General features: G+C 38.8%; 1 protein-coding gene across 1 annotated transcript in view; it reads right to left on the bottom strand.

Annotated features, from left to right (window-relative positions):
* LOC129765979 (zinc finger protein 91-like) overlaps positions 1-10,440 on the bottom strand; it is a 43,331-nt gene extending 32,891 nt beyond the window's left edge. The window contains exons 1-5 of the mRNA XM_055766439.1: positions 10,126-10,440; positions 9,823-10,065; positions 8,887-9,771; positions 8,448-8,819; positions 7,737-8,395 (exon numbers count right to left, since the gene is read on the bottom strand). Coding sequence (XP_055622414.1) covers positions 7,737-8,395; positions 8,448-8,819; positions 8,887-9,771; positions 9,823-10,065; positions 10,126-10,419 — 2,453 coding nt within the window. The 5' untranslated portion in view covers positions 10,420-10,440. The remainder of the gene's footprint in view (positions 1-7,736; positions 8,396-8,447; positions 8,820-8,886; positions 9,772-9,822; positions 10,066-10,125) is intronic.
* Between the last annotated feature and the right edge of the window lie 6,867 nt (positions 10,441-17,307).

Raw genomic sequence — 17,307 nt, 5'->3', positions numbered from 1 at the left:
AGACTGTTTTTTCGCAAAGAGCGCGTTGTCACGCTCACTCCGGACAACAAGCGCAACCATGAGACCACTTCAGAGCAGAGTTTGACGCTGGTTAAGCGCAATTTGAATGAGTTTCTGCGTCGTTTCGTGATCGTCGACGAAACGTAGATCCACTGGTACACACCAGAGACCAAGGAACAGTTGAAACAGTGGACTTCACCCGCCAAACTCCTAAGAAGGCGAAGACTGTTCTACCGGAAAGGTGATGGTCATTGTTTTTTGGATTCACATGGTGTGATCTACATCGACTACCTGGAGAAGAAACGACCACAAGGCTCTACTACGCCGAATTATTGGGCCGATTCGACGCCGAATTGCAGAAAAACGGCCTCATTTGGCGAAGAAAAAAATGCCCTTCCACCATGACAACGCACCAGTTCACACCTCCGCCGTCGCTACGGCCAAATTGGTCGAATTGCACTACGAACTGCTGCCCCGTCCACCGTATTCTCCAGATTAGTCCCGTGAGACTTTTTTTTGTTTCCAAACTTGTTTCCAAAAAGTCACTAGCCGGGCAGAAATTTGAGTCAGATAATGAGGTCATCGCCACCACGGAGGCCTACTATGCAGATCACAAAAAAAACCTATTTTTCAGATGGATTAAAGAAGATGGAGCATCACTGGGTCAAGTGTATCAAGCTAAAAGGAGACTATGTTGAGAAATAAATCGCTCCTTTTAAAAAAAATTTGTTTTTTTTGTAGACTAAGTACTTATTGAACTGCCGTTGTATTTCTATGTTTTGAAACGAAACTGAAAATACAACATTAATGTTCAAAAGTCGGAAACCACAAAAAGACAAGCCTTGTCACGTCTCAAAAGTATTGGGCTGGCAACAAGTGAATTCAACTGTAAAATATTCTCCAACTGAAGATTCTATTTGGTTTACTATTTGGAAATCGTGTGATTTATAATTGAAAACGAGGAAAAACCTGCTTTTAGTGAGTCAAAACTTTTATGTTCTTTATCTGATAATTATTGAAATACAACTTTTAGAGTGACAACGTCCTCACGTCCTCAGTTCACTATTTAATCTGAACGCTTTATTCATTCTCCTTCAATATACACTTACAGTATAATCATTCTCTTATCAGAGGTATTCAACATTTATTCAGCCTTTACTGGTACACCACAAAAACGTTGTCACGTCACGCTGTAATGGGTTATATCTGATAATTTTGTGGAATAAATTTTTAGATCAAAAACTTCTTGTCTGACTCAATTGATAAATGTTGGATCGTTTCTTAATATTATGTTGTTATTATGTGACATTAAATATTCAAGCAAACACTCGCCCTTAGCATCGCTACTACCGTGTTGTGGTCATTGTCCGTGATAGACCGTGTTGTGGTCCGTGTGTGGTCATTGGCGTCACATCCTATGACCGTGTTGTGGTCATTGGCGTCACATCCTATGATAAATTATTTGTTCTTCAATTTGCAGTGCTGAATCAACGCAGCAACTTTAGATGGGGGAACTTCAACCCTGTCTCCTGTGAACTGTGAAAAAAGTCGAGGCGACGATGATAACCCCCAGGGTCGTTGTTACCTCCAATAGTATTGTCACGATGTCTCTGTTGATGATTTTTCTAATGGATATATGCTTCATGTTATCCAGTATAAGAATTGCTGTTCTTGGTGCAATATCTGTGCCATCGTAAACGCGCTTAAATTTTTGTGTAGAAATTCCTCGGATTCTTTGATCGTTGAACCAAGACTTTACCAGTTACCAGTTTTCAGGGGCATGAGATTATCCCTTTAATTGGAGTTATTTCCTATTGTCTGAGTGCTGGTCTGGTTCTGAGCATTCATAGTTGTATCATTGAAGCTTTTAGAACAACCCGCAATGTTTTCGTGTCTACTTGATGAAGGGCTTGAATTCTTCTCTTAGAACGAAAAGGCACTGATCTTGTTTGATCCTGAGTTTGAGCGTGTAATGCCAGTTTTTTCAGAGTTTGTATTCTTTTTATCAGAGACTTCTGTATGAGAGTCTTTTGTTTTGGGGGTTTTCTGAGCTTTTGTTGAATTCACTGGAAGAAATTTGTCAAAATTTCGTGTATCCTACAACTCCCAATGAATCATGCTGTGCATTGCCTAAATATACAAAGCATAAGAGAATCGTCCAGAAGCTCACATATGTGGCTTGCCTGCTGGACGGGTGATTAACGACTGAATCCTGTGTTCGGCATTACCGACTCGATCGTGTTTCAACCGATGTTGAAGAAGCCGGTTGCACATCGATGGCACATCGGGCCGTTCATACTGTACGTCATCTGTTGGCAGCGCTGTGGAGGATGTGTTGCAGAATGCATGATTCAGTACTGGCATAAACCAGTTGGATATTCTATTCGAGGAGTCCTGGACCCCCACATCTCTTCTTTTCTCACATGATGAAATAAGACAGAACAAAAAAGAAAAAAAAAGCTTGAACACAATATGAATGAGTCCTTGCTCTAACTTTCTTGCGGTGTCGTAGCGTGACCGGGTGACGTATTGGGTGTCGCCCCTCTAATCAATCTTCGGTATCAAATCTATGTTGTCGTAATTCAATGAAAAAAACATTTTCCGAACCCAGAAACTTATTTATCAGAATAATAAATGAAACAAACAAGAAATCTTTAAGCCCCTCGACTTGACAGCAACAAGTTGTAATCAAACAACTCGTCAAACTCAATAGAATCACAGAAATCGAGTCGATATAAATTTTGCTCGTTAGCTCTATTTTACTATTATAGATACCGAGCAATTCGATAGCATCGAGCGAGTGATAGCCATCGGTACAGTCTTCAGAATTTTTCGAGATGTGTAGTTTGCTTGTCGCATACCTTCAGAGAATTATTTTGTTTTGATTTGCGTTCCAGATATTTTCCTTTGAGAAACATTCCAGAAACACCTAAATATATGCAATCGCAACACATGAAATTTGAGCTCGGTAAGAAATTATCTTGATTTACAAAACGCGAGATTTTCTCGGTGTGATAGTGAATTGTATCGACATCTCGATTTTTATAATAGGGCCCATAGAAGCGCAGACGTATAGATTTATCAACGATTTTTGAAAATCTGTTTATCTAATGCAGTCTAATGATTGGCATCATCCAGCCTGACTTCAGCAACCTTCAAATGTTTACCGGAGCTTCGTCTATAGAAATTTCATGATAGAAATATTTCTGTTGTCTTTTTTTTTCGTGATTTGTCTGAGATTTTTTGTCTGAGAAACATGATGATTAATAGTATTTTCCAGCGCTAAATATTCCTTTCTTCCTTCCAGAATTACGCTGTTTATCATAACTTGAATCACCTTTCGCTCAAAACTGTCGCTATATTATTACAGTATCTTCAGGCTTCAATTATTATTTTCAAGGGCCGTGGGGACCAAGTTGAAAGCTTTTTTGCACACTTGATTTTTTTTGGCAGAACTTCCGTTATAGTGTAGAAACTCTTGAGCACTATGAGCATAAACAGTACTTTTCTACTCTTTTAGGGATACGGCCCGGAATTTATTAATAATTTTCAATTTAAGAATGGGTGTACCGAACCATGTTTTCAATTTAACAACAATTTCATTCAATTAAGGTCGTACAAAACCATATCAACAATCTAACAATGGTCATACCGAACCATTTCTTGATTTATGGTCGTACCGAACTATTTCTTCATTTATGGACGTACCGAACCATTTCTTCATTTATGATCGTACCGAACCATTTCTTCATTTATGTTCGTACCGAACCATAACTTCAATCTAACAATGGTCGTACCGTACCATTTCTTCATTTATGGTCGTACCGAACCATTTCTTCATTTATGTTCATACCGAACCATATCTTCAATCTAACAATTCGTACCGAATCATTTCTTCACTTACGGTCGACCCGAATCATTTTTTTCTGTTTATGATCGTACCGAACCATTTTTTTTAATTTATGGTCATACCGAACCATATCTTCAATCTATCAATAATCATCAACAATTGAACAATGATCATAGCAAACCATTTCTTTATTTATGGGTGTACCGAACCATATCTTTAATCTAATAAAGGTCGTACCGAACCTTATTTTTCATATATGGCCGTACCTAACCATCTCTTCAATTTGACAGTGGTCGTACCGAACCATATCTTCAATTTAACAATGGTCGTACCGAACAATTTCTTCAATCTAACAATGGTCGTACCGAACCATTTCTTCATTTATGTTCGTACCGAACCATATCTTTAATCTAACAATGGTCGTACCAAACCATCTCTTCATTTATGGCCGTACCGAACCATTTCTTGATTCATGGTCGTACCGAACCATTTCTTCATTTATGGTCGTACCGAACCATTTCTTCATATATGGTCGTACCGAACCATTCCTTTATTTATGGTCGTACCAAACCATATCATCAATCTAATAATGGTCGTACCGAACCATTTCTTCATATATGGTGGTACCGTACCATTCCTTTATTTATGGTCGTACCAAACCATATCATCAATCTAATAATGGTCGTACCGAACCATTTCTTGATTCATGGTCGTACCGAACCATTTCTTTATTTATGGTCGTACCAAACCATATCATCAATCTAATAATGGTCGTACCGAACCATTTCTTCATATATGGTCGTACCGAACCATTCCTTTATTTATGGTCGTACCAAACCATATCATCAATCTAATAATGGTCGTACCGAACCATTTCTTGATTCATGGTCGTACCGAACCATTTCTTCATTTATGTTCGTACCGAACCATATCTTCAATCTAACAATGGTCGTACCGAACCATTTCATCATTTATGGTCGTACCGAACCATTTCTTTATTTATGGTCGTACCAAACCATATCATCAATCTAATAATGGTCGTACCGAACCATATATTCAAACAAAATTATCTATTCTGTCAAAAATACATAAACGACTTATTCTTGAGCACTCCTCTGATAAGTTTCACAACAATACAATGTATATAAGTTATAAACGCAACATCACCAACGGCATCGTCACGGAAAACACGAAAACACGGTGTCAACCTGTGGAACGTCACGGAAAACGCCCTTTCCTCCCACGGTGTCAGCGATATGATAAAAAACAAAAGATCAGATCGAACACGGAAATTAAACGTAGCTCCAACATAAATCAAACGCCTCCGCGCGACCAACATAACTCGAGTTGACCCATATTCAGCCAGCGGAATCTAGCATCTGCAATATTCAAAAAAAAGCAAAATTCGATAGATTAGAATAGCGTAAACCATGTAATTTATACCATCGTTTATGTTTATGTAACCATCCGATTCAGGGAACACAGAAAACACAACTGTAACTCTAGCTTGAACTTTATTGACGGTTGTTATATTTTCACTTTGGGCCTGATTCTCGAATACACTTTGTGTTGATATTCTAAACGGCACAGTGTACGATTAACTCGAATTTTGTGACGGAAAGAAAGGGCCTGATTCTCGAATACACTACGAATACACTTCACGGTGGAAACGGTATGAAACGCATTCGCGATGACAACGGTACGATGTCAACATCTGGATGCGAGATTAGTTTCCCATTAAATTTATCATTATAGTATCAAATTATCTTCAGATTAAATTTTTGTATGAGATTATTATATCACATGAAGAAAACAAAGTTTTCCACTCACATTGAATACCAGTTTGATACGAAGAAGTTAATTTTCATTAATGATTTTTTATTTGAAAAGTGCTCATTCTGCCTGAAAACTCATCACTATCTTCGACGCTTCACTAACTCGTTGAACGTAGTTCAACGGCGTGTCGTTTATTTCGTTTCCACCGTGAAGTGTATTCGAGAATCAGGCCCTTAGTAAATCACTTTTTCGTTGATAGTTAGGAAAATAACTGTGATTATTAATCATGTACTGCGCTACTTTTACATTTGTCGGAAAGTTGGTGGGGTGCTTGTCCTGTCGGCTTCGATCAGGGTTCGCGCTATGCGTGGCGCGAACAGGGGCATAGGCCAAATTTTCAGCCCATCACTGGTTACCAGACTCGAAAGCAAGTTATCACGTTCGCTTCTCTCCAGCATAACTTGAAATAACTCAGGTCGTCCCTGTAATAACCTCGCGTCTGCCTTAAATGGGTAATATCCCATCCTGCGAATTGCGTAACCAGGAGAATGAAGCGTTCTAGTCATAGTGGAAGCTGAACATCTATATCTTCTGGCCAAAGACTTCGCTGACTGCCTTGAAGTATCCTCAGCGTCACCACGAACCTATTCAACATTTTCGATAATATACGGTCGCCCTGAACGCGGCAATTTCGTGTAACTCTTATCTCTTCGGAACCTAGTACACTAATTCCTGTATGTTTTGATATTAACAACTGGCCCATAACAATTGCAATATTATAGGGACGGTTTTGCTTACCGTATGTCCCGAGTCAATATGATATCAAAAAATTATTGTTAATTCATTTCTGGTCAAACCTTCAATTATCTAGGCTACTTGAGTTTCTGCTAGTGGCAGGATAGACAACAGTCACCACCATCACTAACGATTCCAGTAATGAAAGGATATGCCTCCATTGTGTCGTGTCAGGTGGACACATTGTTACCGGATGGATTGCTGGGCCCCTGGCTTGAACATAGCGGTTAAATCAGAAAATGTGGTTCAGTTATTGAGATGACATGCCTCCACTGAGTCATACCCAGCGGACTTAAAACTATCCGAGATGTTGGTAATAGGTGATTCGCATCGAGCGGGTCAATCAGAACGCGTGGTTCTGTGATCGAGATCTAGAGCCATGCTCAGTGGGATGAGTTATTAAATGATAAATTACCTGAGGTGTTGGCAATAACTGAAGAGTAACTTGACTTCCCTTCAATTTTGCTACTAGAACGATTACATTCCATCTCCGTTCGCTCCTTCCGTTCTTCTTTTGTTTCGTTTTACGGTTTCACTCATTCCCATCCCACGAGTCACTATAACGGTCCACTGTGTCAGGGCCCTGCTGTAACATAATAAGGGAAAAATACTGTGGAGGGTGACCTAGTCCTCCACAGATTCCGCTGTCGAGAGAGTATCTTTTAAACATCATCGGCCATCAATCCCTCGGCACGGATAAGTAGAGGTTGGGGTTATCCACGCGATTTTCCGGAGCTTGAGCTAAGTTTTGACTCCAACGCTGCTCATTTCCGGGCTTACGACCAGCAGTAGAGTTTCTCAATGACATCATGTTTCCCATCATTAATCGAGGCCCTTGTAAATACGTTCGTAGACCGCAGTCCTGTTTTTTTGCCTTTCGTATTACCACTGCCTTTTTATGCTTCGTCAAACGATCTCTATCTACACTACTTTCAACTCCTGTGTATTGTGTATTTAATTTGGGAACGAGGGCCCTACAGCCATCTACAGGTTGAGGAAAGAACCTGATGCAAAGTCCCCCTCGTGTCTAAGCAAAACATAGATAGGTAAAAACTTTTGCAACGCACTAATACTAAAGAGTCAATTCTCAAATTTCGTTTCTTTCTGAAATAATATCCGAATGTTTATTTCACTTATGCACCCTATTAGCCTTGTGATGAGAGAATGCAATACCGTATATTCGACATTGTTTTGGCTTTTCTTCTGTGGGGATTCGCATGTGAATAGTTTCATAGAAAATAGCACTTGTGGGGCCTCTCATTGTTGTGCACGAAGAAAACCGTTAACGGGCGTAGATCACACTTGTACTTAGCACTTGTGGGCACTGCGTCGGTGTCTTTTAAGATTGTTTCTCTCCAAGTATGCTTTGTCACAAAATTCACACTTCCAATCCCTTTTCTGAAGATGGACACTATTGATGTGTAATTGTAATTTGCTTCGATTCGCGAAGTTTTTCGGACACTCCGTACATTGATGAGGGCGAACTTTTTCATGATATATCAAATGAGCCCTAATGTTGCTAACCAGCGATCCGCAAATGGGACACTTTGCTTTTCCTTTGGGTATTGTTTTATAGCAATCCTTCGATGCAGTTCCATTCCCTCGTGTACTTCGTTTTTTTCTCAGTTTGTCCGGACTCCAATCCTCATCCGAATATTCATCTCCCTGTTCGATCTCATCTGCTTCTTTTTCTACTGCATCTGTTTCGGCACATGGTTCTTCCACTCTGGCAGTCTCTTCGAATTCATCGTGGTTCTCCGTCAAATCCTCTTGTTCTACAGCATAATATTCTTCGACTAGAATAGTGTTATCATTCTGTTCTATATTGTGTTCTGTTCCCAGAAATAGAAATCCAAGATCGCAAACTTCCTGTTTGATCTCATTTGATTTTTCTTTCACTGCATCAATTTCATCACATTTTTTTTCCATGTTGGAAGTTTCTTGAACTTTTCCATCGTTGATGCTTTGTGCCTGCTGAAAGAATACTAAAATATGTCATGTTTGTAACATTATACATCTTTCTCACCTTCTCAGGAACATCCTCACAGTTAGGCCCGATGTTTTTCAATTTTATCCTGTGGTGTTTGCTGACTCTTTTGGCTCGACTATGTTCAGATTTACTCAAACAATCCGAAACAATGTGCTTTTTCTTTGAGATCAGTTCGTTTGCATGCTTCTTTTGCATATGTAGACTACGACCTTTGTGTGAGGGAAACCCAATTCCACATATTCGGCATAGCACTGGCTTCTCGCCAGTGTGTATTCGCATGTGGGCAATTTTCCAGTGAGACACGTGAAAGGTCTTTTCACAAAAGTCGCATTTGTGGGGTTTCTCCTTGTTGTGCAATTTAATGTGTTTGTTCAGCGTTGTTCGCAAGGGGAATATTTTACCGCACACCTATGAATAACAAAACAAATTATTAATCAAATAACACGTTTTTGGATTCCAGTGATCAGTTCCCTACATGGCATTCATGTGTTTCGCCTCGGGTATGTGTCACTAGCTTATGGCTGCGCAATTGCTCAGCGAACCGGAACGCTTCCGGGCACAGATCACATTTGTATTGCGGATCGCCCTCGTGGAAACGGAGGTGCCTTTTGAGATTGTTCCTCTCCAAGTATGCTTTATCACAAAATTTACACTTGTAATCCCTTTTCTTCAGATGGACACTGTTGACGTGGGATTGTAATTTGTCTCGAGTAGCGAAGCTCTTCGGACAATTCTTACATTGATGTGGGCGAACTTTTTCATGATATATCATATGATATTTAATGTTGTTAACCAGCACGCCACAAACGGGACATTTTTGTTTCTTTTCAGGTATTTTTTTGAAGCGATCTCTCGAGTCAGTCTTCTTCCCTCGTGTCTTCTGTTCTTTTCTCGCTTCACGGTTGCTTCTTACAGTCTTTGTATGCACTACATCATTTGTTTGTTTCAGTATATCTGGTCTCAAATTCTCATTCGGATATTTCTCTTCCAGCAATTCATCATGATTTTCCGGCTGTTTCCCAGTATTCTCTTCGATCATATTTGTAAAATCATTCAGAAATCCTAATTCGCTCACTCCCTCCCGTTCGATCTCATTCAATTTTGCATTAGTTTCAACACAACGTTCTTCCACCCTGGCAGTTTCTTCTATTTTTTCGTGTATCACAGTTTGATCTTCTTCGGCCAGATTTATGATATCATTCTGTTCTATGTTGGATTCTGTTCCTAGAAGTAGACTCCCAAGATCGCAAACTTCCTGTTTGGTCTCATCTGAGTCAGGTTTTACTGCATCCGTCCCTTCACACGGCTTTTCCACCCTGGTATTTTCTTCCACGTTTTCAAGGTTAATGCTTCGTGGTAGCTACAAGAATATTAAAATAGTCATTTTTATAACATTATTCTTCTAACGCACCTCCTTCGGGTTCTCCTCACAATCCGTCCCGACATTGTCCGTTTCCACCCAACTCTGGAGCTCATTTCTTTCAGCTTGACTATGATCAGAGTTTCTCAAATCATCCGGTGCAATGGTCTTATCCCGTACCTTTTCCAAAATTCTCCTGGAATCTTCACATTGTTTCTTAAAATTAAATATTGTGTTCAGAATCCGTTCACACTTTTTGCAGATGAAATGTGGCAGCCTGTCCTTTTCGTCAATCTGTTAAGAAAATTTGCATGTTAAACATAGTGCTTCAAAACCCTTCACATCACATCATACAGTCTGTTCCAACATCCGAAGTGATTCTTTGATAAAGTGTCTAACTTTGGACACATCCTTGCCCTGAACATTTGAGTACAGGTTTACCAATCGGTCATTGCTCAAACACAAACGGCACAGTTGCGTATAGTTTGCAATATAAAAACGAATTTTGTCCAGATGTTCCTTGCATTCGCTCTTATCAAAAGATGCACACTCCGTAGTTGCGGAAATCATCATAAGTAATTGTTCTCGGTTTATCACAACGAGAAAAATAACATTATTAGATGAAAAACACAGAGTGCAAATAAACATCAATGCTAATGCATTTGGAGTATGTTTGCCCACAGTGCACTTTAGATCACTTTCGATACGACTCTACACTGAGGCCGAGGACATATTTGACGCGATGCGATGCGGATTTCAATGCAGCGAAACAGTTCGAGGAGTGTTTTGCAAGTGATGGTTGCCAAATGATTTTCATAAAGCGTCGTGCACAAATTACATAATGCGAAAAGAGGAAGGGGGGGAGGGTGGTTTGGATGAGCGAATTTGTTTTTATTATTTTATTATGTTTTTATTCAGTTCAGCCTAAGTTCGCAAGAGTTTCAACCTAACTGCTATTAAAATGAAAATCTTGCTGCTTTTATTGACGTATTATTGGAATCGTAATCCAATTCGGATACTAATTTTTTAGAGTATATTCGCGTTAACGGCATTAAGATGAAGGTTGAAGGTGAAGGCGGAAGCTAGCCATTGTAGTAGTATAGGTAAACCCATGTGTAAAAATGGGGTAATAGTGTTTGTGAAAGAAGAGCAAAGCACATGTAAATAGATCAATTCACTTATCAGACTGTGTGGGCTTCATTAACACGAGTCTTTGAATACATTTGAAAAAAAAAAATAACAATTCAATACTGAAGTAAAATGTATGAACGATATGTTTCGATGAATAATGGCAAATACAAATATACATAGAAGGTGCATTTGCATATGAAGTAAAATTCTGATTATACGCGAGCGTAACATGAGCAAATTTATAACACATGCGAATTGGGGCTCTTTTGATATTAACAAGTTCTTCCGCATAGTAACTCGATGCTGATAATTCATTAATATTTTCCTTCGTTGGTCGTATTGTTTTCACATATTCACGTTGGAGAGCCTTAACCCTTCTCTTCGTTGGCTGAGACATTTTGATTGAATGTAATTTTTTTCCGTTTATTGTTTTTGAAAGCATAGGCAGCCGTGGCAGTGTTCCGGGCTCTGCAATATAATTTTCTTACCCAATGTTAAAGTTGCTAAAACTTACATTATAGACCCATTAAACGTAAAAATAATGATTGTATTGATATCAACACAATTTTATTCTATTGATTTTCATTACATGAAATGCTATGACTCAGAAATAACATTTTATTGAGTGGTTTTGATAGCTGTTTGGATGATGTTGTCTGGCATCAGTGTCAAAAAAATAACGATGCTTTACAAAACAATACAATACAAACAAAACCATTGCCGAAGATTTGAAAATGAAAATTTAACTTTCAGAGCACTTGCTCGAGTTTTCCGACGTTTTTCACTATACAGTGCGACAGCAGATAAAAATTTAATATCTTGTGAGTAATCGATTAGAGTTTGGTTGATATTACTTGATGGGAAGTGTGCGAAAACGATCATTTTCTTCACACTGTTTCGCAAAATGATTGATTTTCGGGCGAGGGGTGAGGGAGGGAGATAAAAGAAATGAGCGCCATTGTGGCAGCCATTTGTGGCTAGCTTCCACCTGAAGGAAGCCATTGTAGTATGGGTAAAACCACGTGTAAAAATGGGGTAATAGTGTTTGTGAGAGAAGAGCAATTTGTTTCGTTTATTTTGATTTTACGTTTGTTTTGATTGTACGTAAATAGCTCAATTCACTTGTCAGACTGTGTGGCGCTTCACTGACACGGGTCTTAGAATACATTTGAAAAAAAAATAAAAATTCAATACTGAAGTAAAATGTATGAACGATGTGTTCCTTCTCTTCGTTGGCCGAGACATTTCGAATGAATGTAATACTTTTCTGTTTACTATTACTGACAACTGAGGCAGCCATGGCAGTGTTCCGAGCTCTGCAATACAATTTTCTCAACCAATGTTATTATTACTAACACTTACATTATAGACCCATCAATAATATTTTATTGAGTGGTTTTTATAACTGTTTCGATGATGTTGTCTGGCATTAGTGTCAAAGAAATAACGATGCATTCACCAACACAAACAAAACCATTGCGGAAAATTGAAAAATGAAAATTTAACTTTCAGAGCACTAGCTCGAGTTTTCCGACGTTTTTCACTAGACATTGCGACGGCAGATGAAAATTTTGTATCTTGTGAGTAATCGATTACAATTTGGTTGATATTACTCGATGGGAAGTGTGCGAAAACGATGATTTTCTTCACGCTGTTTCGCAAAATTATTGTTTTCGGGCGATGGATGAGGGCGGGAGATGAAAAAAATGAACGCCATTGTGGCAGCCATTTGTGGCTTCCTTCCAACTTCACCTTAAGCTTCTTGTGAGTGGCGAAAATGGTTACGGATTTTGAGGTGGAATAATCATGTTTCATAAATGAAAAATCGAATATGTATTCTATGCAATAAAGCAGGGGTTTTCAAATGGTGCTCCGCGTGAAATTAGTGCTCCGCTAAGTTATAGCAAAAGCTCCCACTTGAAAACCCTCATTGAGAAAAAAGATTCTTTATTTTAATTTCACTGGGCATAGAGTGATTTCCCTTGTTCACTCCGAGCCCGATGTCGTGTAACTGGATTTATTTTATTGATGAAAAATGCAGGTGCTGCGTCATATATTTTTGCTATAAAAAGTACTCTGTAATAAAAAAAATCTGAAAACCCCTGCAATAAAGTAACTCGTTTTTTGAGAATCAAGAAAAAAATTCCAAACAAAAACTTTGTCTGACGATGACTTTATAATATAATGGTAAGTTTTCGTGGGAATAACAAGAAATGTATAGGCAAATAGTTAAGTAAATATCAGGACTACATGTGTTAGTTAATCAAATAACATAAAGTGGAAATTTCTATTCAAATTTTAACTAATAAAACAGTCTTCGGCCCTGCTAATCTGGTAGAGATTAATTTCCCTCCTAAGCACGATTGTCGCCACCAGACGTCGACACTGTACATTTTTCATCGCGAACATGAACAACTTAGACGATGTAACGCACACCAACAAATCGCCTCATTCGTGAACCCGAAAACTGTTTTTTTATTACAGAGTCAGTTTGGAACTAACCCAGGTTCAAAAACGAATTGACTATCAGTTTCAACCAAGGCGGTATAATAAGGTGGAACGTTATGTCAGAACTGCTGTTCAGCCATTACTTGAATTCGAATTGACAGCGACCAAACGAACGGCTAGAGTTTTCCTAGAAAGAGGATAACAAATGGCATGCAATGATGAGTGCATACCGCTATGTGTTTGCTGCGCATAAACGTTGGTTTTGTTTACGCTGTTGGCATCATTGTTGTGTTTCGGTGACTGCTGCAAGTTGTTGTCTGCATTGCTGTTTTACGGAACGTGAGGGTTGTTGCTGTTGCTGCTGGGATTGGTAATTCAGCGATTGTGGGATATGAAAGGGTCACTACCGGCGGGCTTGTGCCGTACTGCTCTAAGTTCCATTCGCTTTGGTGGAATTAGTCGTTGGCGACCCATTAGGATTGAGTGATAGCGATACGCTGTGGATATCCATGCATATCGTTTCCCGGCGACTGCTGCTTTAGCTGGAGACTCTCCTGATCGTGCGGGTTGTGAGACACAACAGCTAGTTCGATTGAAACCGGCCCAGCGTATGTATATGTTGGTGTGGACCGCTATGTAGCATAAAAATTAGACCTGCTTTGTTTATAAACAAAAATAGTCGCTGTCATTTTTTATCCCCTCTCGCATCTTCCATGCCTTATCATCATACTGTCGAAAACGAACCACCTGTCAATTCCAGCTCTTTGGTTTCAACCTAGTTTCGCACTAGTTCCAAACCGAGAACTATTTGGTCCGCACTAGAGATGGGCAAATCGTTCACGAACGGTACGAAAGAACTAGTTCACCAAAAAGAGTGAACGAACGGTCGTTCTTTTTCAAAGAACGGTAGTTCTTCCCACGAACTGATTCCGAAAGAACGGTTTGCCAGTGAACTGTTTAAGAGCGAACTGATTGAGAGTGAACTGTTTGTGAACGAACTGGTTCAGAACGAACTGTTTGCGAGGGAACTGTATGGGAAAGAACTGTTTGAGAACGAACGAACGAAGTGTTTGCGGTTGGTTGGATGGTTGAGTAAATGTAAGGACTACATGTATTAGGTAATTAACAAACATGAAGTAGAAACTTTTATTCTAATTTTAATATTTTTACCCTGCACTCGGACCATCTGATCTGATAGAGAGTAATCTGCCTCCCGAGCACGAATTTCGCCACCAGACGTCGACACTGTAATTTGACATCCCAATATAAACAACTCAGACTATATAGAGCACTCCAACAAACCGGCTCATTCGTGAACCCGAAAACGTTTTTTTATTACAGACTGTAGCGTTGCCTGAACGGTCTTGTGTGGCACTACGCCTTCCAAAATTGCACTTTCCCACAGACCTCCTCCAACACCTAAATTACAAATGTTTCATCTCATTTCAATTATCCGAGATCCCAAACCCTCTTTAACCACAGGTCATAAATTGTTTATCACCCACCAAACAATTTATGACCGCAGAAACAACATTCCCACCAAAGAAGTAAACATGATACTTGAACCGTGTGTACAATTCGTCGCACGACGCAAGCGTCAGTGTTTTATTTCAATGACCCACTTGAGACATGCTTGTGCATGCAAGGCGGAAACCCAATTGCAAGCACAAGAACATTTCTCCGTCCTCGTTCCATCTCTTTCACTTTCTAATTGCACCATTTCCCTGTTCGATGCTCCGCCCAGTAAATTACGTTACGTTTTGTGTAGAGTTAAGAAAATAAGTGTAAACTAGTATTTAAGCAGAGTCATGAAAATAAACAGAAATCTTAATCGACAGTCAGTCAGACGCAGAGTATCTTTTACCTGCTACATGGCGACCAGTGACACGGAGTCACGAGTGAACCGACAGATCCGATGCTGTTATCGCGTGTTAAAGTGAATTTAAACGCAGAGTTTAGAGCCTACTGTTGTGTTGTGTTGTGTGTGTTAGGTCCCAACCAACCGGGTACGGTGTGAATATGAATCATTTAAGCAAAGAAAAATTCGCTAAATGAACTTTTTGAACCGACCGGACGCAGTGCGAGTGTGAATAAATTGAGTAACGAAACATTCAGTGAAAAGATGGTGAAAGTGGAAATCACCAAGATGGGGAAGAAATTGGACCCCAGCGGAAACTATTGAAGCCGTTTACGTAAAATTAGAATCGCAGACACAGTGAAATCGTGGAGCCGACAGTAGCCACCTGACCAACCAGAATAAATAGCATTTACAAGTCAAGCAGTATTCTGCAAAAAACTGGACACTCCTAGAAGGATCCGACGGAAGCAACAAATTCCTGTAAATCAAGAATTGCAAAAACCGGCTCTACCACCCCGGCCGGACCCAGCTGAGAAGCCTTCAAGCCAGAGAAACCAGCCAGAGAAGACTCGGAAAGCACGAGCCAGCAAGCCGACAAGTAAGTCAACCAGCAGCAGAATATCGAAGATAAATATATGGCGACAACATTTACCAACCAAACGTAAACGGCGCGGCAGCGGACCTAGGAGAAGTCAGCGTAACAGCAGGCGTAGCAAGGCAGACAACAGCAATATAGAGAGATGTAAGTCTTCCAAAACCCATAGAAAAAAGCATGATTACAATAGGGAACTCAAAAAAAAAAGATTTTGTAAAAACCAATAGAAATTCTTGAAATGATGAAAAATGAATGACTGAAAAATAAATCCATTAATTCACTTTATTATAGGAGAAATAGTAGTCGATTCTGATAATAGACCGAGTGTTGTGAAAGCATGGACATGGATGAGTTTAGTAGTTTATTTTCTATTTTTTTAAAGATGGTTTTCGTTATATATTTTGAAGAGATAAAACGATTTAGAATTAAAGCACACACCTCGAAAGCACAGTTTGTATCAGCGAGCATTTAGCTTTTTCGATTACCAAAATACCACTAGATGCATATAATATGAAATAACATATAATTTCACGGCAATGGCCTAATGAGGCTTGAATGAATTGTTTTTATTTTGCAGACAAAGATATATATATATATATATATATACAACCTTGGAAGCGATACAAATTTGTGAATCGCGACCTTCTAAAGCGGCCGATACGATGGTTAAGGCCAAATAATAATAATAACAATTGTGACCAGCAGCGCGCGTTACGTGCTTGCACCAAAATATATACCATAATGTAGGATAAACAATTTTTCAAGCGCGCTCGTTTGTTTAATTGAATCGAGGCTCATGGCTAGCGCCCCCTCGCATACAATTGTAACAACGACGTAGCTTATTGATTAACAAATTTAATTCTTAATTTAATTACTCTAATTATAAAATTATTTTTTTCACATTATTAAATTCCTTATCCAATTAATACGGATATTAAATCAATATTAAATGAAAAATAAATCAATATTGAATGAAAAATAGGAATCAGTACAATTACTTTTTATTTTATTAGTACGAGAAATAAATTACCGAAGAAAGTAAAATATCGAATTAAAAATGACAAGGAATTAATGAATTTCGGTACAGTTACCGATGAAAGTAACATATTGAAGACAAAGAAGTCGATAGAAACAATAAGCTTTTAAAATTATTATTATGGGCAATGCGCAAAATATGACGATTTTATTTTTTTTTGCCAACAAACAGGTTGAATGCAAAGCAGCTTCATCAGCTGTGTAAGGATATTAAATCAAGGTTAAAGAATAACATTTAATATCATGGTAATGGTCCAATGAGAATACATGAATAGAGTTTTTATATTGAAATGCAAGCGAAGAATAAATAAACATTCTTATATATATATATATCTAAATGTTTTTCAAGAACATGAGAAATAAGAAGCTCGTGAACACATACATAAGCGATAAGATAACATTATCATACACGAAAGGAAATCGTCAACAATGCCATTTCCATGTATGAAATCATTGTATAAATCCCAAA

The sequence above is a fragment of the Toxorhynchites rutilus genome, chromosome 2 (genome assembly GCF_029784135.1).
Source record: "Toxorhynchites rutilus septentrionalis strain SRP chromosome 2, ASM2978413v1, whole genome shotgun sequence".
NCBI classification, from domain to species: Eukaryota; Metazoa; Arthropoda; class Insecta; order Diptera; family Culicidae; genus Toxorhynchites; species Toxorhynchites rutilus.
Note: the sequence above shows the minus strand (reverse complement) of the source record. Positions and strands in the feature narration are given on the sequence as shown.